The 27,912-nt window shown below is 42.1% G+C and overlaps 2 protein-coding genes across 5 annotated transcripts; one reads left to right on the top strand and one right to left on the bottom strand.

Moving 5' to 3' along the window:
• Positions 1-106: 106 nt before the first annotated feature.
• On the bottom strand, positions 107-20,853 carry clcn6 (chloride channel 6). Of its 2 annotated transcripts, XM_029507468.1 has the most exons (25): positions 20,180-20,853; positions 17,908-17,988; positions 17,586-17,743; positions 16,411-16,470; positions 16,259-16,324; positions 15,305-15,370; positions 15,152-15,218; positions 14,595-14,701; positions 14,377-14,503; positions 13,365-13,432; positions 12,900-12,958; positions 12,666-12,798; positions 11,565-11,678; positions 9,823-9,989; positions 9,613-9,724; positions 9,345-9,474; positions 6,702-6,855; positions 6,001-6,157; positions 5,755-5,861; positions 5,400-5,586; positions 4,297-4,457; positions 3,812-3,968; positions 2,901-3,008; positions 2,668-2,793; positions 107-2,157 (listed from the first exon to the last, which is right to left on the bottom strand). In XM_029507468.1, the coding sequence occupies exons 3-25, from the start codon at positions 17,658-17,660 to the stop codon at positions 2,077-2,079; spliced, it is 2,589 nt and encodes an 862-aa protein (XP_029363328.1). In that variant the 5' UTR covers positions 17,661-17,743; positions 17,908-17,988; positions 20,180-20,853; the 3' UTR covers positions 107-2,076. The 2 variants fall into 2 exon arrangements, with proteins under 2 accessions (XP_029363328.1, XP_029363327.1); XM_029507467.1 differs by having other exon boundaries at positions 17,586-17,988.
• On the top strand, positions 17,822-25,827 carry mthfr (methylenetetrahydrofolate reductase (NAD(P)H)). Of its 3 annotated transcripts, none has more exons than XM_029507470.1 (12): positions 17,822-17,974; positions 20,610-20,859; positions 21,070-21,308; positions 21,514-21,624; positions 21,701-21,894; positions 22,196-22,446; positions 23,614-23,748; positions 23,919-24,099; positions 24,291-24,473; positions 24,557-24,658; positions 24,743-24,862; positions 25,056-25,827. In XM_029507470.1, exons 2-12 carry the CDS (start codon positions 20,636-20,638, stop codon positions 25,266-25,268), a joined length of 1,953 nt encoding a protein of 650 aa, XP_029363330.1. In that variant the 5' UTR covers positions 17,822-17,974; positions 20,610-20,635; the 3' UTR covers positions 25,269-25,827. The 3 variants fall into 3 exon arrangements, with proteins under 3 accessions (XP_029363330.1, XP_029363331.1, XP_029363329.1); XM_029507471.1 differs by lacking the exon at positions 17,822-17,974 and adding an exon at positions 20,078-20,363; XM_029507469.1 differs by lacking the exon at positions 17,822-17,974 and having other exon boundaries at positions 20,079-20,859.
• The last annotated feature ends 2,085 nt before the right edge of the window (positions 25,828-27,912 follow it).

Below are 27,912 nucleotides of genomic sequence, written 5' to 3'. Positions count from 1 at the left end.
GTAATCAAGTCCATTTATTCATCTGCTGATTATTGATGGAGTAATCCACTTACTTGGTTGAAAACTGTGGTATTAGTATATACAGCCTCATTTATTACACACTTTGTATGATTAACAAAAAAAAAAAAAAGGACCTTTATTTAAACAGTAATAAAGGCACAGGACAGAGTTCTCTCTCTGCTTTGTGTTTCATCGTTTCACAGTTTTTGTGCCAGTTCTCCAGAAACCACAAATTCTTAAACAAGCACAGATGCACATCCTCCAATATCTGTAACAGTCCATTGGGTTTGCCTCCACATTAGCACCCAACGGGACAATCTACCATTTTCTGCCACATGAGCAACACTTAGGCCATGAACAAAGTCGCAATACACTGATTCAATCACAGACAGGCAGCAAATCATAAAAATAATATTGTATAAAAAAATAATCTCTGAAATAAAATGGCAGAGAAAAGATGCCGCTAATGAAGACAAAAGTGCAATCTGGCTTCTGACTATGCATCAGCCTGGACCTTCCTTTAATACGAGGACAAAGCCACTTCCCTTTATCTGTCTTTGCTCCCACTCAAATTTTGGTCCTTTTGAGGAATGACAATAAAGTGATGTATTAATACAAGAGACAGATGTCACACTGAGAAACAATAATAAAATAAATATTAATACAGCTACATAGCTTAACAAAAAATAGCTAAGTTGCCAAAGTGGTTACAACTGTTACAGTATATATCTAATGTCGAATGGACTGACATACGCCCTCCAAAAGTCCAGTTACAAACCCGGTCGTGGCTTTAGTACATTTACTGGCATATATGAAACCACATCAGTCATGAATGTGTGCTACAGTGAAAATAATGAGAAAACACCATTCAGAGGTCAAAAGGTACCTGAGGGTACAAAGAAAAAATTAATTTTGGTTTGGTTCATACTAAGCGGGGCTCAGTCACTGAGCTTTTTGTGACAACTAAAGAAGAAAGGACAACATCCTGTTGATATTCCTTTCCTTCCTGTCAATTGGCCACACTCGTTATGAATTCTGCCTACCGAGCTCTGATTGGTCGGACCAGCAGAACAAGGGATCAATGTGCTCAACCCCAGACCTGAACAAATCTCTTCTCTCACCTTCAGGTGTGATTTGGACTGCAGAGCCAGAAAATTATACAAACTTATTTGGGTATCCTGTGAATTGTGCTGGCATGATGTTGCGGTGGTTCGCTTCTCCTTTCTATTCTCCAGGTGCTCCAGCTTTCTCCCCCCTGCCTGGTTAGGTTAATTGGTGATTCTAAATTGCCTGTATGTGAGCGCAGGTGTGAATGGCCGTTTGTCTGTATTTTGGACCTCCCTGCCAAGTTAGCTGGGATTGGAAACTTGTCACCTGTTCATGTTTTTCTGAATCTGATCCAGAGTCTCACGGCTTGTTCACACCTGCACCTCAAATCATCTCCCCATTTTATATTTAGGGTTACTGCCGAGGGGGGTTGTTACACTGAAATCATGTTCCCTCCATTGAACGGTGAGATCATTTAGGTTTGTGTTGGAATCAGACAGTGACAGAGAGCATCAATAGAGGAGGCAGTCCCTGACGGTGGCCCAGACCACATCACCTGAGATGGAAGCTAACGCAGGTCTGAACAGGACTTAACATGTTTACACAGAACTGATCAGAACCGAACAGGTCTAAACGTGACTGAACATGAATGCAGAGATATAAGCACGAGTGTGTAGGTACAGAAAAAAATCTCAACAATCTAGGAGCCTCAGAGCTGACTAACATTTGAGCTTCTGTCTAACAGGGACTTAACGCAACATGTTACCAACTTGAAATGAGATATGAAACCTTCAACATTGATATCTAGCATTGTGACGATGAACTGTTTGGTCTTTCTAGTGTCAAAACAGAGCAAGCCTCAGTTCTGGTTAACACAGTCGCAAAGCAAAAAGAATGTGTGCTGTGTTGAGTATCTTGTGTGTGTCTGGGAATGCCAGCATGCTGTTAAAGGAATGGACAGAGACAAAGGCTTAGGACCAGGCAGCGCACAGTTCGAGCTGGGAGGAGAGTGGGACGTCCTGAGTCCGGTCACACTGTGATGTAGTGCTGCCGCAGTTTGGCCACAAGGAACTCGTGGGTTAAATTATGTCTTGTGATTATTCCAACAATCTGAAAGACATGGCAAACAATAAGCAATATAAACTGGAGGTGTAGCTGAAACACCAAACTGCTTTTACTTTTTCTGATTTCATGCTAAAAATATTAGTAATATTAACAAACACCGACAACTTACAATAACTTGTATTGTTATTCAACTCCACACATCTTGCTTTAAGAATCTACAATGCTCTGTAAGTGCCATTAAAGCTGCAGAAAGTAGACTATGGTTCTACCAATTCTCTATCATGGGTTCATTCTCAGTTCAGCCATCCACGCTCAGATTCCCTGGGTCACTGCCCACTGCATTCTGTACAGTTTGGAGGCATGCCAAACACCCATAACCTTTCATTTATAAAGCTGTCTGTGCTTGACTGAACCACAGGACAAAATTCACTCCAGTAACTGTCCCATGCTCCAACACCAACAGTCTGTTTAAGTTTAAACCACCTACCCTCAGTGTGCAAAATCCTTTGACTGAAAATAAATTTGAGGAATCAAACCTTCTTTGTGGCAACTTACTTCTCCAACAGCATTGACCACTGGTAAGTGTCGCAGGCCCATAGTCCTGAACAGGTTGAACACCTGTGAGATGCGTGTGTTGGGCGAAACGGTGTAGGGACATGGGTTCATATATGGAGTGACATCCTGGGAACAAAGCGAACACAATTCTCCGTGTTTATGCACTCAGTGAATACTGAATCATTATCTCTATCAGAAATCTACTCCTGGCTCTATGTTTGAGGCGTTCGTACCACTATCATGCGGGGGTTGAGCAGGGTGAGATCCAAGTCGTGGATGTCGGGGAAACGCGGGTAATCTTCTGTCAGCTCTGCATAAGACAACCTGGGCTGAGTGGCACTCTGTGAGAGAAGGTGGAGAGATGTTCAGGCATGCATGCTCACTATTCAGGCATCTGAACTGAAACTTCTAAAAATGTGGACATGCCAAATGAAATCATATTTTTATTTATAGAGTACCAAATCGTGCCTAAATTACTTCAAACCACTTTTCAAATAGAACAGGGCTAGACCTAATTCTTCATTGAATTATTTAAAAGGAACCCTACATATCCCATTAAAACAAGCACTTGGTAACAGTGGCACGGATCTTAATAAATGAAGGATCCTTGTTTATTCTTTCACCTTAGTTTTTGAATTTAAACAACAATGAGACATATCCACTTTAATAGCATTTCCCTTCCAAACATGACTTGAATTAATGCATTGGTGAGGACTTCCATGGCATGAAAAGTGACCAAACTACAGTTACTAGTGACAACGGAAAGAACTAAAATACAGCCAGAACCGCTTTGTGGATTAAAATGAGTCCTGATGGCTGAACCAGTGCTCCGCTGCCTTACTGAGGACTGTGATTACCTGCTCCACTTTAGTCAGAAGTAACGTTTGGCTCAAAAGCATTTCTCACAGGGATGTGATCAGAAGTTAACGGGGCTCTCAACATTGAATTAGCTTCTCTGGTCGGAGCACGTGCCCGTTTTAAACCAGGATGTGGCTGCAGTCCTCTGTGCAGAGGCTTGTGGCCCCTGATGGCCTCCTTTCTCATTTAATGACTGGATGAGGACTGGATTGAAGGGTTTAGGCTGGGGTGGTTATGATGGGTGTGAGTGAATGTAAACCAGCGTGGCTTCCTGTGGGTGACTGACCGACTGGTTCTCAGCATAGCACACCCCTCTGATGAGCAGGTTGACGAGCTGGGAGCGCAGGATGAGTCCGTGGAAGGTGAGCGGTCTGAAGCGCTCCTCCATGGTCCACTCCTCACTGGGAGACTGGTCTGGGTACAGGTTGGGGTAGGGGGCATGTCTGCAGGTAAACAGTAGATACAGGAGGTCACATGGGACAAACAAAGTCAATACGTAGCTTCTTATGACATAATTTTCTAAATATACACATACACACACTCACACACTACCAGTCAAAAGTTTGGACACACTTTCTCATGAAACGAAATGAAATCACATTAAATGCAGTGAATTATATTGTTTGGTCTGTCTTTGAGGGCATCTTAAAACTTGTATTTCTTCACAACACTGGAGTAAAATGTCAGTTTTCACTGCACTGTGGTCAGCATTTTACCTCCTACAGGCCTCAGTAAGTTAAACTACCCTCTCACTGATCAGCTGTGTCTCACCTCCTCTCCAGCATCTGCTGCAGAAGGTCCTCTCCCTCCTCTGCAAGCTCCACCGCGGTGCTCTGCTCATCACACACATTTCTCAGCTCGCTGGACGGGTACGATTTCATAGACTGACATCGCCGCCGCTGTTCCCCCGCACGGGACACAACACTGGATTTCTATATGTGACAGTGAAGTTCATAGTGAAAAATCACCACCTGCGAGCCAAACCGCTGAGGTTCAATGTTTATTCACAAATAGTTTCTATTTTAGATTTGACCTTTGACCTCACTCAAGGATCAAACCAGGTCTGATTCTGGACGCGTGAATTCACTTTGGTGCTTCAATTCTCTCATCATTTCCAGTTGGCTTTGCTCCAGAGAGACAGACAGGCATACACACACACACACACACACACACACACACACACACACACACACACACACACACACACACACACACACACACACACACACACACACACACACACACACACACACACACACACACACACACACACAGAGATAGGGGCCACCAAAGGGCATTTGATGCCAGTGGTTTAAAACAATTTATACCTGAACTTGTGCAATGTAGAGGTTTACTCAGCTGTGGCACATTGGCTATATCACCCAGCTCTAAGGTGTGAAATCTCTGATTTCATTCTAGATCTGATCTTCAAGCAGAATACTTCATATATATAAAATATAAAATCTCTCTCTCTCTCTATATATATATATATACTGTATATATATATATATATATACACACAAAATATTATTTCTGTGCTCCATTTTATTTTAGGGCTGCAGATTTGTACATGTAGAACTGAGTTAGTGATGAAGCATTATGTGATCAACACTGAGACTCAAGGACATATTTCATATGATAGACTCATTAATGGGCTGTATTGAATATCAGTCAGGTCTTTGCTTTGGGATTCATTTATACACCAGGTGTGACAAATGTTGAGTAGATTAGATGCCACAGCGGCTATAAAGGTGTTAAGACCGAAGAGAGCAAAATAAACTGCTGATCATACCACACACAGGCTTCTGTTCCCCCCTGCTGGCTGCACACTGCCCTGCACACACAAATCATGACGGGTGCGATGCTGCACAGACCTTGAAGCGGATGTTGTTGCTGACCAGGATGTTTCCTTTCATGAAGTCTCGCTCATTCTGCCGATTTTCAGTAACCACAGGAAAGGCATGGTAGACAGTGGTGCGCAGGATGCTGACCAAAGACTGGACGCGGGTGTGTGGGTACACGTAAGTCAAGTTGGGCTCCATGATGTCACTGGCTGTCAACCTTGGGAGAGATGAGGGAAATGACAGACACAGATGAGTCTCAGTGAACTGGTGTTGAATTAAATGCCTGTGTCAGCTCATAACATCCACACTATTGAGAACAACCTGCAGATCCACTTCTATATAAATAAATGACTCGTGGCAACAGTCATACCACAGCAAATCTTACTTGTCCATCTCAACCTCAGTCTCCCACTCGAGCAGCGGCACACCTCTCAGCTGGATGTGGATGTCATAGATGCCCTTGTTGAAAAAATCTCCGGTCCACTTGGCCACCTGATATCACAATCGTGTAACACGTGAGCCCAGCATGAAGCACATCACTGAAGAATACACATTACTGAACTCATCAACATGCCACGTCTCCAGAATCAGGTATTGCAAACATGGCATTACTTCACATAGAACAGCATACCATTAGTGTGATCATGATGGGCAGCCCATATGTGATTTCATTGGTTGATTCAATGAGGATGACCGTCAGGCTGATGGTCATTCTGACCACACCTCCAAGAAAGGCAGCGGCGCCGATGAGAGCAAAGGTCCCTGAGTAGATGTCCATGCCCAGTTTCCTACCACAGGACAGACAAGGTCAGGATCAGTATCAAGGGAAATCAGAAATGAGGAGGGACAAACAGAGAGGTGACTGACAGAAAAGGAGAAAGTCAAGCTGGTTCAACCTCTGCACATCTGCACAACTTGAGCTGGGCTGCAGTTTTACCACGCTCTTTCCATTCTTTCATGTTGGACATATTCCCATTTCCCTCATCATTTATGTGTGAAGTGGGATTGAAATAACATCCAACTCTTGAAAGGCTAGTTTCTGACATTCACTGACAGAGAATTTACTGCATTGAAAAATATTTTGACTGGCTTCATTGTGTGAAATATTTTACCACTGGGGATATGAAGCAATAAAACCTTGGTCATTAGACGATGAAGAGAGAACACGAGAACTTGAAGAGCACAAAAACATGAGGAGAATGAAAAGAGAGCATGAGGAAATCATAAGAAAAACATCAAGAGAAGATTATGAGAGCAAGAAAATATTAGGGGAACAGCGGGAGAGGATGGGAATAGCATGAAGAAAACATAAGAACATAACATCATTCTTACACTTTGAGAATGTTGGCAACCAGACGTCCAAAGGCTGCCCCACAGAGCAGTGAGGGCACAAAGAGGCCGCTGGGTACAGACACACCGTAGGTCCAACAGGCCAGCAAAAAGTACAGCAAGAAGAACACCGACAGAGTCACCGGGCTGAAGGTCCCTGGGGGATTTACACATAGAAGGCATGTAACGGAAGGCAAGGAGAATGGGATATAATTATGTAAAAGTTGGGAGTCCTATTATTGGTATTAAATGAGCTTAAGCTGGAGTATTACAAGCATCCATCCTTCTACCACAGCTTCCCCTAAGTAATCAACATCTCCCAGACCAAGTGAGATATATAGTACTGTGCCAAAGTTTTAGGGCATCATTAGATTTGTTGTTTTAACAATACTATAATGACCGTAAATAATTATTTCTCAGTCTCTTTATTGGAATACAAGCAGAAAATATGGGAAATGTGCATGCAGTACTAAAAAAAAAAAAATGGAAAAAAAGTCTGAAAAATGCCTCTATAAGCTAAAGTGTGACCTTTCCTTACACTTGAGCAATAGCATGTCCAACTATTTCATGACAATGACTGCTGTGACAAAAGGTCTATTACAGCTGGAACAGGCTTAAGCATTAAAAACAGTGTAATCAGCAAAGCTTCTGTCAAAGGAAAATCAGCAGACAAACTATATTTTCGAAGATGTGGTATTCAAACGGTGCAAATAAATTTAAAGAATGAGAAAATGTTAAGAACAAAATCAGACTGGAGGGTCAAGAAATCGTTCTCAATCTGATGGGGAGAAGTTCGAGAGGATGAGGAGTTTCTTCTTTGAGAGACTGGAAGATGTCTAGCAAGGGCCTGGCTCAGCATCTGGCAGCTTCATACCAAGGTCAAGGGTCAACCCTTCCACATTTCAAAGAAGCGTGATGAGGAATGGTCTTTGAGGAAGGGCAGCAACCAAGAAACCACTTTTTCTTCCCCCAGGAGGAGACCAGTGTGATATGCTGAGGCTCGCAAAGTGCAGCTTACACTTTACTGAGATAAAGTTTGTATATCAAAGAGACTGAAAAATAATCATTAAAAACAACAAAGCTCATGGTTCCACTTTCACACAGTACTGTTTTTCCTCTTCATCATTTTCTCAGTTCAGGGTGAAGCAACGGTGCCTATTGTCTCCCACTTTGTTCACCATTTTCATTGAACCCATTCATCAAAACTCCTATTTAATAGAGACTGAAACTCCAAACATGCACCATTAAATAAGTCTCTATGGAGATAATATATTCCTCATAACTTTAAAAACGATTACACTTCTTGAATCATTTTCCTCTATTTCCCCCAGGCGATCTTAACTTCACTCCATTAATTGAAACAATAAATGATGATCTCCTCCGCTGAATGAACCTTCCACCATTTTTGGCAGAATAGCTACGATTAAACTGACCATTACTCACTTGCAAATCAGCTTCAGGACATTTACAAATGAATGCATTGTTTGTTTCATTCAGACCAGAGCCTGATGTCTTGGGGAGATTATGCAAATCAGGCTGGTAATGTATGGAAGAGCACTCAAAGTAACGACAATAAACACTTGAAGGTGACAGTACAACGAAAAGAAAAGGCCATATGGCAACAATTCCTTCTGTATATCTTCTTCAGCATAAATCCACGGCTAAGTTCGGACCTCTTTCTCAGTCCACTGTTCATATTTTCCTTTTCCATTTTGAAGCAAAAATTCTCAATCACCAAAAAGTGTTATAGCTACAATGAGGGAAAATTAAGAATCGAAATTTGGAGAATAAAGCCATAATATCAGAATAAAGTATATATCACAATAATATCACAAGTAAAAAGTCAGCTTTTTACAAAATAAAAGTTTAAATATTATGAGAACAAAGCTCTAAAAAGACACACACAGACATACGCATCTGCATTATATAACAACTTTTTCATTTTACCAGGGTTGTTTAGATTTAAATGTAAAAAAAAACTAAACAAAAAGAAGACCTGGCTAAATATGGAAGTGTGTCTCATTGCACTGCTGAAAGAAAACAGGCTCGCTGCCGGTGACAGTGCCTCACCATTTATGTCACAGTATAGTTTAATTTTATGTCTCAAAGATGGACTTGGACTTGGACTTAAATGAAAGTAAATCATTACATATAAAATGATTAATCAAAATCTGCTAAATGTAAACATTAGTGTTTTTTATCCAGAAAAGCCTTAGTTAATAGGGCAGACTTGCCAGTGCTTAAATGTCGGGCGTACAATGGTGCAGTCAGCGCGGCATCTTTATATACATCTGTCAACGGTCATATAAACTAAACATGGCCGGTAAAATGAAATGCTGAAATGTTCAGCCCCAAAGCTCCTGAGCTATCAAGAGGTTTTATCCCCAAGCAGGAACTTTTTTGGGGGATATAGTGACACCCATAAGCTTCTTTTTTTTAACAGTGGTTCCACAGACACATTTTTCCTTGAAAGGTTCCTGGTTTCTAGGGAAAGTCCGTGTGTCCACAATGCAGCAAACTCTGACAACTCTGACAGCCTGGGGGAAGGTCCACATCAACTTCACAACTTTCAACCTGCAGGAAACACTGCTACCAGTGTTCCTCCATCTCAACACTGAGCTGTTATATATGTGTGTGTGGTCTAACCATCCTGGTGGAAGAGCTGGTGGATGGCAGCCTCCTGGGGATTGAAGAACAATGTGGCCATGTCATTGTAGGTCTTGTTGGTGCAGAAGAACTGGCGGACAGTTGAATTGATGTCCGTACCACCAGACAACTAGAAGAATTTTAATTTCAGAAGATATAAGACATTAAGATGAACGCAGAAAACTCCAGTGTAGCCTCAGTTATTCAAAAGAGTCTATGCGATATCTAAATGGTTCTTCTGAAGCTGGCTGCGAAAGAGCGGACTTACTGTGGTGTTATGAGCTGTGGGGGAGGACAGGTCACGACATTCACCCAGAAGCATGGAAGCTGCGAATATCATCACTGTTGTCACCATGGTAACCAGCAGACTCTCTAGGACTCTGGAAAAGTGCAGAGATCAAAATAAATGCTGCTATTAGACCTAATTATATCTTTGATTGACGCCAATGAGATGGGCTAAAGTTGATATAGCAATCACCTGATGAACTTGGCCTTTGGGTGGATGTGTCTGATGCGATACTTGGCCAGGCACTTGTTCATGCAGTTAAAGAGCGCCCCCAACAGGCCGCCTACCACCCCCATCAGGACAAAGAAGGCCAAGTCCACAGCTGTCCATAGGTGGCAGTTCTTGTCTTCCTCTGAACACTGATAAACAATGTGTTTTATAACAGGGTTAAACTGACACCTTCGTGTGCTGAGGTGATGACTGTGAGCCTTCTATACCTTTAAGCAGTCATGTAACTATACCGTGGGGTTAAACCCACAGTGGTTTTACCAACAACTTGCGACATGGTGGAAACACAAAAAGAACAACAACTGGGGAGCAGAGACGGTGGGTGGGGTAGAAGATGCAAAGGGCTTATGCTGACGTGGCTACGTTGAGTGAGTTCAGGATATAAATGAGGGTGTAAAGCAAAGTTTCAGCTGTAAAAGCTAAAGGAACAGGTGTAGACAAACTTTCTTTTCAAATTGGAAAAATACTGCCTTGGAAGTAAGATTAGCACGGTGGCAGCTGCTGGAAATTACTCCAAGGTCGGGGAAGTGTGTGTGGCGTGTGGAGGGGCTATATATAAAGGTTTTTTTCACCCGTATATGGTGTTAAATATTGCAATATATGATCAAATATCATTCCAAATCTGTTAGAATAAATGTACATAAAGTGATTATCACAGTACTGCTCAACTTTTACTGACCCTGCAAGAATGCAGAAACCTGTGTTTTTATTAGCAGGAGCAGAGGTCATACCTCCGAAGAAGAAGCAACGACCTTCGAAGAAGATTTATGAAGAAAGGGAGGATGTCGAAGCGAGATTACTTCGTTCATAAACTAACCCCTCAATGTGTTTGTGTTTCTTGTGACTTATAACTTGAATATAAATCATATAACAAGCGTCTATTCATTCACTACTTGCAGCTGTGTATTCTCACCTTTAGAGCTGCAAGATTTTGTAACTAGGGACCACCCTAAGGAAATAAAAAGGGGGAGAACAGAAGAGATACTCCAGAGCAGGTAGAGAGTGTCACTGAGCACATCTCTGTCTGTTCTCCTTGCAAGTAAAATGAGCGCTGGTGTCCTTTGTCTTTCTTCCCTGTGTGTTTAATAATGTTCTAGGTGGTTTAAACCTGACAAAATCTATTTGCATCCACAATATAATGTCAGAGCAGTGGTCAGAGTGGAATGAGTTATACAGAAAATGTGTAGTGAAGCGGAAGTAATGGAAGTTGAAACAGCAGATGATATTACCACAGATCATGTAGCAAACGAACAAAAGAGGATCAAAAAGTGAAAGCTGGGAGAACCCTCGGGACAAAGGAGCAGCTACAGTTCTTGATGCTGATGAACTGTTCTCATGATGTTGAGGGAGCAGAGGGAAAAGGGGGGACAGTGAAACGGCTGATGTGCTGAAAGCAGGAGACTGGTTAAGGTGGGCGAAAATGTTGAACCGAACGTGAACAGGGAAGGAAATCATGTTTTTGAGGAGGGCTGTTTGAAATGACTCAAACTTGTTCGACATGAGGTAGGCTTTAAGTTAAGAGTATGAAGAACATTTTTAACAGGAAGAGTTACTAGTTGGACTGCCACTGACCTTTTAATTAATTAAAAAGTATAATATAAATTAACACTGAATACACCTAGGATAACTTGGAGAACTGTTTCCCGAACATGAACACAAAAAGCACATTGGAATTTGTGACTAAATGACACAAGTCCAGTTTTTACCTTAAACTCTCCAAAGTTAAGAAGACCAGGTAGCTGGAAGGAGCCCCACTTGTTGAAGTTGATTCCTGAACGGAAGAAGTTGAGCGTGAAAGTGGCCGACATGGAACAGAAGAGCTGAGAAAGGATATCATACTCAGTAATTAGCACTTCATGCCATGAATGTAGAGCAACACTTTCACACAATAGACTTGAAATATAACTACCAGTCTTCATAGGGCATTTAATGGTGCTAAACAAAGAGCTGTGATATATATATATATATATATATATATTTTTTTTTTTTTTTTCCCTATAGGAGTAGATCAATGGGAGCAGGTCTACAGGAACAAACCGACAGTCTTTGGCTCGGTCCAAACAAATTCATCAAAAGTTCTTGGATAACATGGTGTCACTCAGCCGGATAATGACCTGAATATACAACTAAAGAGCTTCTCGCCAGCTTAAGACCAGACCAAAGACAGAGACTCCTAACAAGAGTGGAATAGAGCTGCTGTGAAGCTCTAAAAGAAAGTCACTCTGATGTGTGTGATCTCTGTCAGAGACTCCAGTCGTTCACTGACTGCAAAGGATTTCACAATAAATACTCAAGCAACGGTCATTGGGTTAAAAGTGCTTTCTCACATAACTCCTTCATAATTCATGATGGGACTTGCTGAGTTCCTTCAATGATTCTATGAAAAGTCAAGACTTACTCTAAAAAAAAAACTGGCTTGAGGAAACTTTGTTATGATTTGGAACCGTATAAATAAATTTCAATTTCTTTCTATACTGAGTGAGCTGCAAAAACAGCAGGGCAAGCTTCTTAATTACTATATATACGTACCTCTTGCTTGAGTTCAAGATAAACTTTACAAACAGAACTACAAACAAGCCAATTACTGGGTAGTCACAGTATGTTATTGTAGTTGAGTAGAAATTATTGGTTGGGATATTTTTTTTTTCCATGTATGAAAAACCCACCCTGAAAACAATGTGATTTTTGACCTGATGATAATGACAGATAGCTGGACATGACCAAATGAGCACTGTCGAAAACTAAAGTCAGCAGGAAGAACAGAGATGTCTTGACATGGTAGGCACTAATTGGAAAAGGTTACATACTACTTTCCAAGTGAGAGCCTGGTTCCAAAAAGAGGAGCCCTCTTCCAAACTGAAGAGGGTGCCACCTATAGGCGCACCAAAAGCAGCAGCTACTCCAGCAGCAGCACCCGCTGATACGAAATCTCGCTTGTCCCTAAAAGCAGTGTGACATGTGCTTGTCAATATGTTGGCCTCATACTGTTCCATCAAATAAAACAGTAAATAATGTTCATGGTTTCTTAAAAAGAGCCATACCTGTCACTGCGGAAATAGGGAAAATCAAATTTGATCCTCTTGAAGGTGATACTCTGAAACTGATACATGAAGAAAAAATAAAGCTCATCGCATCATTAAGACACAGTCAATGCATCAGTCACAGATCATTTGTTTTTCTGCAAGAAATTCAAACTATATCAATAGCTCGATTCAATTTTGTCACAGTCGAGCCAAACAATGACAGATCAATTGCAGTTGGGTGTGGTTGATTTGGGGAGGACAAGTTGATAAGATGAAAGTAAAATTAAATTATATTATCAAAATTTCAGAATGTGCAGATAATGTTTTCCAGCACACTGTATGTTGAGAAGAATCATAGTAAATATGTTGGTGCAGCATTTCTCTGAACACTGCTGCTTAGGAGGCTTTATGGCTTTGGTCGATCGAATCAACAAGCAGGAGGTCCCTGATTGCTAATGTTGTATTCAAGATGACTTGTTGTACCTGAGGAAGGCCAGCTCCCACAATGGCTCCACTGTGTATCATTGGACCTTCTTTCCCCACAAACAGACCTGAGCAGACACACACACAGAGAGAGTCAGAGGCACTGTCCAATCCTGCTGTCTGATCAGTCTATACAGTGACCCCTCCACACTGTATGATGTAATTATTTCAAGTGGTTACTGCTTCACATCTGCACTCATACAGTCAGGATTCATGTTTCTCAGATGGCAGATGGCTGCCTTCCCTGGGTCCACTTTTGGCCGAGGTTTCTGCCTCTTAAAGGAAGATTTTCCTTGCCACTGTTGGGTCTCTTTAACAAATCAATAAAGAGTTTGGTCTGGACCTGCCCTATGTGCCTTGATATAACTTTGTTTTAATTGGGCGCTACATTAATGAATTTGATTTGATTTGATCATCCTGGTGTTTGTGATTTGATGTTATTTGTTCACAAATTGTTTTTAGACACTACGAGAAGTTGTGGATCTAACAATAAACATTAAGTGAAATGATGGAAGAAATCAGATCTCTTCTGAAAAACATGATGCTGGAAATAACATTCATAGAGTGCTGATAAATCACCAGCTTCATGGTAAAGTTCATGCATCATCAGTGAACAGCAGTTATTTCTCTAGTTTAACTCATTTGTATATAGACATAATTAAGACTCTTGGTTTCAAACCATGTGAGAGGTTCAGAAAAAAATATATTTTTGGTGGAGCTATTAACAAAAAAAATCATAAACCACACTACTTTAAGGGGACACAGTGGATGGAAACCACTCATATCTGACAAAACCTTAGAAAGTTAAACTGAACGGAAGTACAGTACTCATGTTAAAAGTTTATGAAAATGGCACAGCCTGAGACTCACATAAAAAAACACCTTCATCTGGTTAAAAATTGTCGTTTGTATCGCGTTTTTCCAGAAAATCCTACATATTTAATGTGATTCGGGGTCAAACATGTCTTCAATCCAAACATTTTCATTTACAAAAAGCCCTGTTGCACTGTACCTCCAGCCACACTGAACAGAACTCCAGCTGCCTTGCACATAAATGTTCGCAGACGGACGATTCCCGGTACCTTCACACCATTCAAGTAACTTTTGATTTCTGGGATCCCCGAACCTGCAGCTACTGGCTAGAGAACATGGTATCAGAACACAGCATGTCAGCATCCACAGAGGATTTCACACAGGGTTGTGTTTTCTCTAATATCTGAGGAGTCTTACTTCAATGAGGACGAACACACTGGCAATAAAGACAAAGGTCATGTTGAATGCCAGGAGTTCCAGCAGGGACAGAGGGAGGCAGCCTTTATTGCTGCACTTCTCCACAGCTTGAGATGGCTCAGATAAGGTAGAATAAAATGCCAAGAGCAGCAATTCAGCCCTCGTGACCTCACACCTTTTCATGGGATCGCTCAGCAGAGCAGAGCCCGGAAAAACAGCTCTCAATATGATGCCATCTAACTGACCCCAACTGCAAAACTACAACTTCATTAAAAAAAATATAATAAAGCAATGCTGGTGAAGAAGAAAAAAAGTTAAAATGTCACGAGGTTCAAGTCTTCATTTTATTGGGAAAGGTAATGTTTTGACATCAAGTTTAATCTTGAATACTTTTTCTCTTTTAATGTGAATTCTTTAAACCTTCTTGTGGACAAGATTTTCTTTCCAGATTTTTTCAAAAGGATATTATTCTAATGACATTATATTTTTGGCACCATTTCAAATCACAGTTGGCAAACCGTGCTTGAACAAAAGAATTCAGAAGCGTTAAAGGATACAGTCACTGACCAGACTAAACTTGACTTTGGTGAAGAGGCGCACAAAGAAATCCACAAAGAGGCCCACCTAAAAGAGACATTAGGGTAAAGTTCCCAGGCCTTCTGCAGCATGTCAGAGTCCAGTACGGAAAACAAGGAAGGCTTTACACTTACCAGACCCACTGTGACTCCAATGGTGAACACCATGATCCACCGCACTGCTTCATACTTCTTGGCTTTCTATTGTGAAAACAAATAAAAAAATAAACAAGTTAATGTTTTTCACCTTCTCAAACTTGAATTTTATGACCAATTTCCTGACCAACAGGAATAAAAAATATATACATGAATAAATAAACAAGTCAATTCATAAGTTAATATGCAACTGAATTAATTACATGAGGCAATAAATAGTGGCCCATTGTTGGCAAACACATGGTAGCAGCACTGAAGGCAGTGAAAACAAATTCCCAATAAAGGCACAACTACTTTTTTTAAACTGTAGCCATGCACTGCCTGTATGTCTAACTTCTGGGAGCTATTGGATGTCTTTGAAGAACTGCTTCATTATTAGGGCTGTACGTGACTCATAATTTTGTCAGTCCAATCAGAGTTCAGGCATGGACAATGCAACAATCAGAAAATCGGTTCTCCACACATCTCTGTGAGTGACTGGACGCCTCACAGCTGCTACACTGCGGCAGACTGGCTGCTCTTTGTGTTAATAAAAAATTATGTGTGTCCAACACAACACAGCCATCGCACAGTTGCACATGTCATAAACATCCATGACTTCGCTCAGTCTTCGAACAATGTTTGTTGAAATGTTATATGTCTGTGCAATTTAGTAGGAATCTATCAGTTTTATTTGTTTTATTCTTTTATTATAGTACCCCCTCCCAAAAAACAAAAAAACTAATCATCAGCTGATACTGATATTGGATTGAAAACAACTCCACTGACAGTACTCACCAAGCCTTTTTTGCAGTTTTGCTTTTTAAATACATGAAATAGCTTCCACTGGACATTTGGTAAGGGAACAACAGAAACATGAAAAACCATCTCCATGCTCTGCTACAGTGTGCTGTTACACCGGCAGCATTAATCAACAAGAGATGCTCATCTTACCCTGTTGTCCATGACCTCCAGAACATCCACATAGGGTTCATTGATGCAGCGGTCATAATCCAAACTCTGTTAAAGCCAAAATTAAAACCAAAAATCAGACATGAACCCATCAACACTGGCTAGCGATCTTAATCCTAACCAAGATGTTTCACCTCATAGTCTTTCCTCGGTAGAATCTCATCTTCTTCATCTCGGATTTCCCCAAGGATTGTCTGAGGGAGAAAGAAAACCCACCACAGTATAAATACTGGTTAGGGTACATAACGGGCTTCCTTCTTGGTTGATCCATTTGAGGGGACTAGAGGGATAGTTTCACCTTGTTCTGATGCTCACGTGCCCATTGTCAGGGCTTTCAGCAGTGACGAGGGGTCAGCATGGGCTCCCTGACTGGTACTGTGTGGCCCCGTACGCAACAAACTGCGATCCACTGTGTATTCTTTCAGATTTCTATCAGAACCAGCATTAACTTCTTCAGCAATTTGAGCGACAGTAGCTGGTTTGTTGGATCAGGCCACACAGGTCAGCCTTCTTTCCCCATGTGCCCATTTTTCCTGCTTCTAACATCAACTTTGAGTACAAAATTTGCACTTTCTGCCTAATATATCCCACCAACTCTCAGGAGCCACGGTGAAGAGATCTACAGTGTTATTCACTTCACCTGTCACTGGTCATAATGATATGCCTGACCCCATACGCAGAAACAGACAGGCTGACAGAGTGCATGACCTTTGTCGCAGGAAGAACAAGCCTAGAATTGACCCTAGGAAGGTCAATTTCAAGTTGAGTGTTTCACTAAATGTAAACAAATGAGCCCACACAGAATCAAGACATCCCATGGAGCATTGAAAACGAAAAAGAAAGGAAAAACAAGAGAGTTAGAAAATAACTGATAAAATATGATAACGAGATCATTAAACAGCGCCAGTTAAGCAGATAAGATGCCGATTTAGCTGTAAACCTGGCGGATTGACTAACGTGTTGTGATGAGTGAATGTAAAGACAGACGTCCTTAAAATGCCTGGTCTGTCCACGGGGTTTTGTCCCAGGGACCTTGTCTCCATAAGCGCAATGCATGCATGGACGTGACATTGTGTGGTTGTTGTTATTATTATTATTATTATTATTTTGTCCGGTTAGTCATGTTTCTTGAATGCAGACGCGTTGCTTGCATTGACAACAGCAGGGAACAGTAACGGGAGCCAGGTGGAGTGACCCGGGATGAGCAGCCTGCGGAAAAACCGGAGGAATTACGGGAGACAGCTGGTCACTCGCGTGCCGCGAACTAACCGAACCGAAGAGTCGTTGTTTCGTCCACGCCTTTCCTTACCAGCTCTTCTGGTGTGCGGGTCTCTCCTTCTCTGCAGCAACACTGGCAACACACACTGGTTCCACAACACGCCATCTTCGTTGTTGTGTCATGCTGCGTTCATATTTTTCTGTAGGAGAAGCGTCGACCTCCCAAAAGAGCGACGCATCTGGAAGAATCTGCAAGACACAATGGCGGGTCGAATATTAGCAACCGATGAGATCCTCGCTGCAGCTGAATTTTGTAAACTGTTTAAAATATGCGTTCATAATGTTGGAGCTATTTATTGAGGTTTCGTATTTTCCCATGGCCATTGAAAGCAGCACGAGCAGGTCCTCCTCACGTGACTGCAGCAGGACTGCTGTCATCAACCATCTCAGCTGCGGATCGTGAAGGCGTCAGCCCATCAGGTAAATAAGCCCATCTGGACAGAATATATTCATGTAAAACAGTGGAAAAAAATCAAACAGCAGGCTGCATCAAGAAACAGGAGAATAGACAACCAGTTAAATAGAGCAATAGGCTGTAATACAGCAGAGTAGACAGTAAGTGAAACTGAAATGCGGTTAATGATACAAGAAAGTTGAATACTTTGTTAATTCCAGAAGAAATTGGGCTCGTTACAGTTTTATTAAATGTTTGTGATATAGATAGAATGTAATAATATTTGAAGTACAAAGTAAAGAATAAAAAAAATGGACGTGAGTGTGCGATAAGTAAGCAAAGATTAAATGTTACCAAAATATCAGCGGCGCAGTTTAACAGATAAAAATGTGACACCGGGGAACATAGTGAAACAGCGAAATTAAATTGAAAGTGAAATTGTGAAATTTAGCATGTCATCAGAATATCATTCAGATTGCTGGCCAACTCTGAGATAAGACAGGGGGCTTTAACTGGACGGGGAGTTTCAGGCTGCGTTTGAGGACCGAAGAAAAACAAAATGTTGATTCGCAACTTTCAGGTCGTAAACACTTGTTTACTGTTACCACTTAACATTTATTTTGGCAGCTGGTTACCTGGGGGGGGGGGGGTAGATTCAACAAAATCAGCAAAATTAATAAGCTAATGGGCTACAAATAACATCAATTATTATTTTAGAAAGTAATTCAATCAGATGTATAATGAAACTCTTGTCATTTGAAAATAAATATTCGAATCTCTGAGTTCTTTTAAGGATTTATAAAGACTACGGACAATTCCTCAGGATAAAGGTCCGTCGTCTCCACACAGTTGTGTAAACGTTAGGATTTCCCAGGTGCCTTTAACGCATCACCTTATCAACGCACATTCGCAGAGACTCTGAAGCGAGATTTCAATTCGTCAGTCAAGTTCAACCAATTTAACTGAGTCTCTGCAGGAGTTTAACCAACTGCTAAACTTTTAAGTAGCTTTCCGAACCACTGAGTCAATATGAAGCGATTGTGTTGAAATGGTTCAGCGTTTCAAAGCATTTGATACAGTTAAACATGGTGATATCTGCTGGCCAACGTTGAGCATAACATTTGCATTGAAACACAAAAGGGGAAAGACATTAAACAGCAAAGTGCTGAATCGGATCAGAATCAGATCAGAATCAGATCAGAATAGACTTTATTGTCATTGTACGCTTGTTACAGCGAACCATAAATATAAAATGATAAAATATAACATGTTCAAAACTAGACACTGTAAAACTATGTCTCACACACACATCATTCACAAATTGCACATGTTAAAGGTTCTTTGGGCATCTTTTTTTTTTTACACTAACAATGTACTCGTATTGTACTGTGATTATGCCACCATAAAATACAGTATGTACTGTAATAAAGATATGCTCTTGTGCAACAATACTGCAAATTATGATGCTGTCAAGGGGGGTTCAGGGGGTTCAAAGAAATATATATTTTTTTTATTTAAAAACAAGATCATTTCATTTGAGTTTGGCTTAAGTCTTATTTCTCTTCTTTGTCACTACTACTTTGGAGAAGACTTTTTCACACGGCAGTGCCAATGCGAATGTATAAATATGTGGCTGTTAATCTAATCTGACATATACGTCACCCTCCCTGCTTATCAATAAATTAGACTATATAACTCTCTTCTCAAAATTATTGTGGGAGTTTGAACCGCTCCGCCCTCAAATACCGCAAACACACGTGTGACGCAATGAAGTGAATTTTTTTTTTCGGGGGGGTCACGTGATTTTGGTGTGGCGAAGCGAAGTTTGCAAACATCTTGCTGCGATACTTCCGCTTGGAAAAGCATCATATGTCGAGCATAACATCACTACATTTACATTTACATTTCAGCTGCAGCCCTGTCTGAAATCCTTCTGAACGCAGAAATGCATTTTACGGCATTTATTTATTTATTTATTTATGTATTTATTTATTATCTATCTATCTATCTATCTATCTATGAAGACCAGCCAAGTCAACAAACAACATTTTACACAGATCTCTGCACTATATTTTCTGCACATTTCATTATTTGCATTTTTATTTTTAATTTTTTTTTTTTACATTTTGGATAACATTATTTTCCCCACATCGGGTGGGAGGTAATGTAATGAAAGTGGGGTTCAGCTCTGTAAGTCAGCCCTCCCCAACTTCCCCTTTAAACTGTCGAACCTGAGGCCAACTTCCCGAACCCGTGTGGCGGGGCTTCCTTCTCTGGATCACGGTCAGCTCGGAGACGGTCGGCCCGGGGCGGAGTGGGAGAGGCGGGCGTGTGCTCCGTGTTTTTCCCGGCTAAAGCAGGCTCGGCTCACTTTGGGTTGCGTGTGAGCGGACGCGAGGCCAGCTGCGCGTGAGGGTGAGCGGTCTGCGTTAAAGGGACACACCGGCAGCGTGGCAGCTCGTCTCCTCGGCTCTGTATTATATCAGCTGGGGGAAGCCGAAGTGCCGGTTGTTCTCGCTTCTCCTCCAGGCGGCTCCTGGTTTGTCTGTCGGTGCTGTTGTTGTCCTCCTTCTGTCGGACTTTGTACGCATGAGTTGGTTTTGGAGCAGCTGTGCAGGCTGAAGGTGTCCAACGACAGGCCGTCTTGGTTTGTCTCTTCAGGCTCCCTCTCGGTGTGACACGCCGCCATGGTGAACCCCGGGTCGTGTCGGAGCGACTCCAGCGGGGCCAGCAACAGCTCCGGGGACAGCTCCAAGGACAGCTCCAGGTGCTCCACCCCGGTGCTGGATGCAGACCGCTCGGACAGGCTCCGCGACAAGATGCGGAGGAGGATGGAGTCCGGGGACCGCTGGTTCTCTCTGGAGTTTTTCCCTCCCCGTACAGAAAGTGCAGCCGTCAACCTAATCTCCAGGCAAGTCAAGTCAAGTATGTCTGTACAAGCCCGTTTTCCTCCAGCAGGACGGTCCCAAGACAGCAGCAACACCCGAGTACTTCGTTTGCTTTTATTCATCATAAACACGTTTTCTTTCAGTTAAATGTTGAGAAAAGAAAGAGGTAGACTGACTACCAAACAACAGCTGGGCCTCGGTCATGACCTTTGGTGCATGTCACTGCTTTCCAGATTTGACCGTATGGGCTCAGGAGGGCCCCTGTTCATCGACATTACCTGGCACCCAGCTGGGGACCCGGGCTCGGATAAGGAAACCTCGTCCATGATGATTGCCAGCACAGCGGTCAACTATTGCGGCCTTGAGAGCATCCTCCACCTGACCTGCTGCAACCAGACAAAAGAAAAGATTACCAGCCACCTGGCAAAAGCAAAGCGGCTGGGCCTGAAGAACATAATGGCCCTCAGAGGAGGTAGGCAGCAGAGACGCTCACTTAAAGGGAGCCATCAGTCTTTGATTTCTTAAAGCAAACACCAGCAGGTTTACTCTGACAGCTGAACTGAACAGAATGCTCAGCCACACATCCCATGAATAAGTGAAACTGGCTTTCTAAAGCTGTGGATTCTCGTAAGTTCTGACTTCCAGCTGAGGTATGCTATGGTGATTTATATCTACAGACCCAATTGGGGAAACATGGGAGGAAGAGGAAGAAGGCTTCAACTTTGCCGTGGACCTTGTGAAACACATCCGGTCAGAGTTCGATGACTACTTTGACATCTGTGTTGCTGGTATGTTTTCGGCCTCCACATAAGTAATGGACAGTTTCCCTTGTTTTGTCCTAACATTATTTAAATGCGTTTCCAGGTTACCCCACAGGCCACCCTGAGGCAGAGAGCTATGAGAAGGATCTGAGGCACCTCAAGGAGAAGGTGGATGCTGGAGCAGGTTTTGTCGTCACACAGCTATTTTTCCAGGCTGAATCTTTCCTCAAGTTTTTGGAAGACTGCAGGGCTATTGGTATCACATGTCCCATCCTACCTGGAATCTTTCCCATTCAGGTGAGTCACTGCTACTTTCAAACAGGGGCCTACAGGAATATGTCACTAAACTGTATGACCTTTGACATATTTGTGTCAAAGGTCACAAAGCACATTTTGACTACTCACAAATTCATACACTACTATGGCACAGTTTCATAGAAACATCCGAAATATCCAACATGTTAAAGGTCAACTTTACTGTGACATCATAATCTGTTATTATTCTGCTAAATCAAAAGGTGTCTGTACCTGAACACGTATTTTCACATCGTTTCAAACAACATTTTGGATAAAGCTGGACTTTGACCTTTCTATCCAGGGTTATCAATCACTACGTCACCTCGTCAAGCTGTCAAAGCTTGAGGTCCCACAAGAGATTACCCAAGTCATCGAGCCTATCAAAGACAACGATGCTGCTATCCGTAACTATGGAATCCAGCAGACAGTGAAGATGTGTCGTGAACTGCTGGACAGCGGGAAAGTTCCAGGCCTGCATTTCTACACTCTGAACCGAGAGGTTGCCACTATTGAGGTGCTCCGACAGCTAGGCCTGTGGATAGAAGACCCCAGGTCAGATCATTCTTTCCAAATGTTATAGCATTTCAATGATAAAATTATCGTTACAATATAATCACAATACATTTCTTGATAACAGTCATTAAACTATGGATATATCAATATGAAAATTATACAGTGCTGTGAAAAAATTGTTTGTAGACTACTTTTTTTTTTTTTTTTTTTTTTTTTTTGCATATTTGTCACACTTGAAATGATTCAGATCATGAATACCAGAAAAAGATAACCCAAGTAAATGCATAATGTCGCTTATTCAAACCAACTTGGCCTGTGACCTGAGCAAATGATTGCTCCACCTCGCTAAATCATGAATTAACTGTCATTAGGCACAGTGTGTTTGAAAGCTGGGTTCAGTTCAAGTTCAAGTTAACTTTGTTATGTGCATATTAGCACAGAGTGCCATAGCAACGCAATACAGTGTGCCTAGGCACTCTCTCAGCAATATATAACAGCTATAAATAACATTAAAAACATCCAAGTAACTGAGCTCAGACCTCCTATCAGTTGTGCTATCATTTAGTAGCCTTATTTCGTAGACATTCTTGACTTGACTTGCCAGACCTGTAGAATGAAGAAATCCCTTAAATAGAACCTATCTGACAACAAGAAGTGGCTAAAACAACGCAGGTACTAAAGAAGCAGGTTTCTCTCAGAACCAATGAATGAATTGGCTCCTGATCAGTTGGCTGGGAGGACAGATGTCAGTGTGGACACTGCTAGTGCAGCAGAGTGATGTAATCAGAGGAAAGGGTCCTATTTCATCGATGTCGACTTTCACCTCAGGCTCAGGAAGGGGTAGACTATTATTCTTGCACGCAGTGGTTTTTGTTCTGCTATTGCATCAACTTAATGACTTTTGTTCCAGTGTTGTGTTTAACTTTGGCCAGCTTTATTGGAATCAATGACCTCCTCAGCTCAGGCAATAGTTAAATGGTATTTGTCCGGTGTGGCCCAGGACATATTTTATAGCTGATCTTTAGAGAGCAACCTGTGTGAGTTTATATTTATAAAACTGTCCATTTGTGATTAGATACTTGAGACAGATGTTGACAACAGTCTGAACAGGGCCAAAACATTTTTATTTTTTTTTGGAGCAAGTCCTCCCCTCTCTCTGTCTTTCAGTGTGATTAATAGAGATTTAAAGTTTCTATTCCCTTGCAGGAGGCCTCTTCCCTGGGCAGTCAGTGCCCATCCAAAACGGAAGGTTGAAGACGTTCGACCAATCTTCTGGGCTTCCAGACCCAAGAGCTACATCTACAGGACACAAGACTGGGATGAGTTCCCCAATGGCAGATGGCAAGCTCCATTGCACACAAGTTCAATAGTTTCCAAATTAAAAATGGTTCACGTAATGGTTCTCTGGTCCACTCAAACAAGTGACTAAATGTTTTTTATCAGCGTAACTCTTTCAGTTGTTAAAAATGGATGTGAGTGGATGTTTCTCTACTTGTTCTCTACTTCCATAGGGGAAACTCCTCCTCTCCAGCTTTTGGGGAGTTAAACGACTACTACCTGTTCTACCTAAAGAGCAAGTCCTCCAAAGAAGATCTGCTGCAGATGTGGGGGGAGGAGCTGATGAATGAGGAGAGTGTCTTCGACGTCTTCACCTGCTACATTACAGCACAGCCCAACCGCAATGGACACAAGGTAGACAGGATTAGACAAGGAAGATGGTCAGCAACTGCTCGGACAAAACTGATAGCTTGTGTTGACATCTGATGTCCTTTCTTTTTGTTATGTACTGTTTGCTTTGTGCACTCTTGCACTTAGTATCACTTAGGATCCCTCCTTGTCTTGTCTCGGTCATAAACGCTCTCTTGACCTTCTTCCTCCTCCAGATAATGTGTTTGCCCTGGAATGATGAGCCACTGGCCCCTGAGACCAACCTGCTGAAGGACGAGCTGGAGAAGGTGAACAGACGGGGGGTCCTCACTATTAACTCCCAGCCCAACATCAATGGCAAACCCTCCACAGACCCTATAGTGGGCTGGGGACCTCCAGGAGGCTACGTCTTCCAGAAGGTAGTAACCTGTGTAGGTCTTGTTTGTGCGTTTGGATTAAGTGGTTCAGGAGTCTCTTAACCCTGTGGTTGTTAATTCAACAGGCCTACATGGAGTTTTTCACCTCCAGTGAAAATGTGACTGCTCTCCTCAAAGTGCTGAAGAAGTATGAGCCACGTGTCAACTACCATATTGTCAATGTGCACGTAAGTTTGAACGGAGTCCCTCTAATGTCTTTGTGCATTAGTTTATGAGTCTATATCAGGCCATGATGAACAATTTGTGTGCAGGGTCGAAACCTGACCAATGCCCCACATCTGCAACCTAACGCTGTGACATGGGGGATCTTCCCTGGTAGGGAGATCGTCCAGCCCACTGTTGTGGATCCAGTCAGTTTCATGTATTGGAAGGTAAGACGTATGCAAAAAGGCAGGACCCCTCTTGTCCTAGATAACAAAATCTAAAAGGCAGAGCTCCACCTTTTCTCAGGAGGACGTCATACTCACCAACGTTTAATATTTCATATGACACTAGATAAACAGTGATGAAAGATGGAACTGCACACTTGGACCTCCTCTGACTGTCCTCATATGTCCTTTCTAGGATGAGGCCTTCGGCCTGTGGATTGAGCAGTGGGGCAAACTCTATGAAGACGAGTCTCCATCCAGGATGATCATCAAGTATATCCACGACAACTACTTCTTAGTCAACCTGGTGGACAATGACTTTCCTCTGGAGAACTGTCTGTGGCAGGTGATTGACGACATGTTCAAGCTGCTTGATGCTCCTCCGGAGCCACTCCAAGACATCAATTAAATACAGCATTTAAATTATTTAGGGAGCATCAGGAACACGATGGAACTAATTTTGTATGCTAATTGTCTATAAAAGCTGCTACTTTTTATAAACGCTTTTTAAGATTTGAGATGGAGATTCTGTGCAATTAAACATCTCCATCTCAGTCGATCAATGAACAAGAAGTCTTTATTCTCTGCGATTCTCCACACTCAGACCAGAGTCTAGTGTGGATCATAAAACAGCCAAAAAATCTAACTCCTACCAAATGAAAAGGGAATGTGCTTTATACTTTTAAAGGGTGCTTTTAAGTAAATGTCATGTCAAGTTCTTACATCCTATTGTCTATGATGATTCAATGAAAATTTATTACAAATGTGAGCTGTGTGTGAGTCACATTGAGTCATACATGAGTGAACTTCATATCAAATTTCAAGTTGGGGTCAAACATCTTTTAAATCTGTCTAGATTTATTCATTCTGAGTCATACAACTTTCTCCTTTCTTCACCAACAGTCTGACTCCTTCACAACAAAAGACCAGTTATATTAAAAAAAAAAAAAAAAAAAAAAAAATCACCCCTAAAAGTTAACATTTTAAGGATTGAAGTTAGGGGAAACGAGGACAAGGCCCTTCAAAATCTCTCTTCAGAAACCGTTTTCCAACTTCAATTAAATGTGAGATTTGATGACTCTTTAAAAATATTTCACACTTAAGTTTTTTCCAATTACATTTTTTTTTCTATACTATTGGGAAGTCCTATTTATCAATTGATTTCATTCGAAACATGATTAAGTGATTTGTAGTGTGACGACCATAAACCTGGCACCCTACCAGGACACAGCAAACCAGCACAGGCAAACACCCAGACCTGGGACCTGTATCACAAAACTGGATTAACATGTCTGTTTTTTGTTTTTTTTTCCATTGTCTGGCTTCACTTACAGATATACGCATTCCTGATAAGCTTTCTCACAATGTCGGTTATCATCTTGCTAACTGAACCCAGGGCTTTCCCATCTACATCATCATTTTAGTTAAACATCAGTCCAACAATCACACGCTGTAGAAGCCTCACTGTGACCTGAATCACTAAGTCAGTCATCATATGCCCTGATGAAATGTGGCAGCTACTGGCACTGAGGGACAGCAACCTTCCTGACATCAGAGTTGTGGCCAATATGGGCACCACTGATAAGCATTAGCAGCTTTAGCTGGATGCTGTCTCATGCTCTGACTGGAGAATTTATTCTTTACACCAAATAGGAAGCCAAGTCTAGTCAAATATATTTATAAAGCGCACTTCAAAATATTACTTTAGTAAAAGTACAAATGTATTTGCTTAAAAAAAAATTACTTGAGAAAAAGTATTAAAAAAAAAAAACTCAGGAAATACAGCAAAGGAAAGTAGCTTTAATGTCATTATACAATACACTGACATGATTCTGCTGCAGACATGTTTATAGCTCAAAAATACCTTCAGTTAAAGAGGCCCGACAAGAACCGGTCCTGGAGGGGTTTGCTCCAGTCCGTAGGTCTCCAGCTCTGGTCCTGGAGGGGTTTGGTCCGGTCCAGAGGTCTCCAGCTCCGGTCCTGGAGGGGTTTGGTCCGGTCCAGAGGTCTCCAGCTCTGGTCCTGGAGGGGTTTGGTCCGGTCCAGAGGTCTCCAGCTCTGGTCCTGGAGGGGTTTGGTCCGGTCCGTAGGTCTCCAGCTCTGGTCCTGGAGGGGTTTGGTCCGGTCCAGAGGTCTCCAGCTCTGATCCTGGAGGGGTTTGGTCCGGTCCATAGGTCTCCAGCTCCGGTCCTGGAGGGCTTTGGTCCGGTCCATAGGTCTCCAGCTCTGGTCCTGGAGTGGTTTGGTCCGGTCCAGAGGTCTCCAGCTCCGGTCCTGGAGGGGTTTGGTCCGGTCCAGAGGTCTCCAGCTCTGGTCCTGGAGGGGTTTGGTCTGGTCCAGAGGTCTCCAGCTCTGGTCCTGGAGGGACACTCCTGCATGTTTTAGATGTTTCCTGCTCCAACACACCTGATTCAAATGATCAGCTCGTCATCAAGCTCTGCTGAAGTCTGATCAGGAGTCACTCATTAAAAATTACAATATTTGTCCTTCAAATGTAGTGAAGTGAAAGTAAAAGTATCTCCCAAAAATAATACTACAGTAAAGTACTGATATTCAAAAACTGTACTTAAGTACATTACTCAAGTAAATTTACTTCGTTACTGTCCACCATGTTACGGCCCACTGTAGAGGAGCAGGTCTGTGGATTTTTAACAGGGCAGATACTCTGCTATGTTTTATCCTTAAAACCAGATTGAAAATTTTCCAGGATGTTGTTATGATGTAGATAGGGCAGCAACTGGTTGCGGATGACCTTTTCAAGAACTTTAGACAGGAAGGGGGAAGAGCTGCGTGCTCGAAACAGGCAGACACGGTAACGCTGATGATGGAGCGGTGAAGGAAGCACTCCTGTTGCTGCAGAAATCTTTACGTTAATGTGTCATGATAAAAGGCCGTAAACACGCCACATTAGCAGCTCTGGGGTGATGTTAGGTAAACAAACGATGCCAGTATAAAGCAGACCTGATGTTCTCCATGAAATACATCCATGCATATATTAGCATGCCAACATTTTAAACTAAATAAACTAAATAAATACTGAACACAGGATAGGC

Source organism: Echeneis naucrates, chromosome 7 (assembly GCF_900963305.1).
Source record: "Echeneis naucrates chromosome 7, fEcheNa1.1, whole genome shotgun sequence".
NCBI classification, from domain to species: Eukaryota; Metazoa; Chordata; class Actinopteri; order Carangiformes; family Echeneidae; genus Echeneis; species Echeneis naucrates.
The sequence above is the reverse complement of the archived record's forward strand: the minus strand, read 5'-3'. Positions and strand labels throughout refer to the sequence as shown.

Bases quoted from the DNA above. Each gene is read 5' to 3' on its own strand.
- mthfr (XM_029507470.1), top strand. From the start codon at position 20,636: ATGGTGAACCCCGGGTCGTGTCGGAGCGACTCCAGCGGGGCCAGCAAC. The intron at 24,100-24,290 runs GTAGACAGGATT...TTCCTCCTCCAG, and splicing joins CCAACCGCAATGGACACAAG to ATAATGTGTTTGCCCTGGAA. The intron at 24,474-24,556 runs GTAGTAACCTGT...TTAATTCAACAG, and splicing joins GAGGCTACGTCTTCCAGAAG to GCCTACATGGAGTTTTTCAC.
- clcn6 (XM_029507467.1), bottom strand. From the start codon at position 17,660: ATGGCGTGTTGTGGAACCAGTGTGTGTTGCCAGTGTTGCTGCAGAGAA. The intron at 15,219-15,304 runs GTAAGTGTAAAG...TGTCTCTTTTAG, and splicing joins TTGGAGTCACAGTGGGTCTG to GTGGGCCTCTTTGTGGATTT. The intron at 3,009-3,811 runs GTCAGTCACCCA...CTTCTCTCACAG, and splicing joins GCTATGCTGAGAACCAGTCG to AGTGCCACTCAGCCCAGGTT.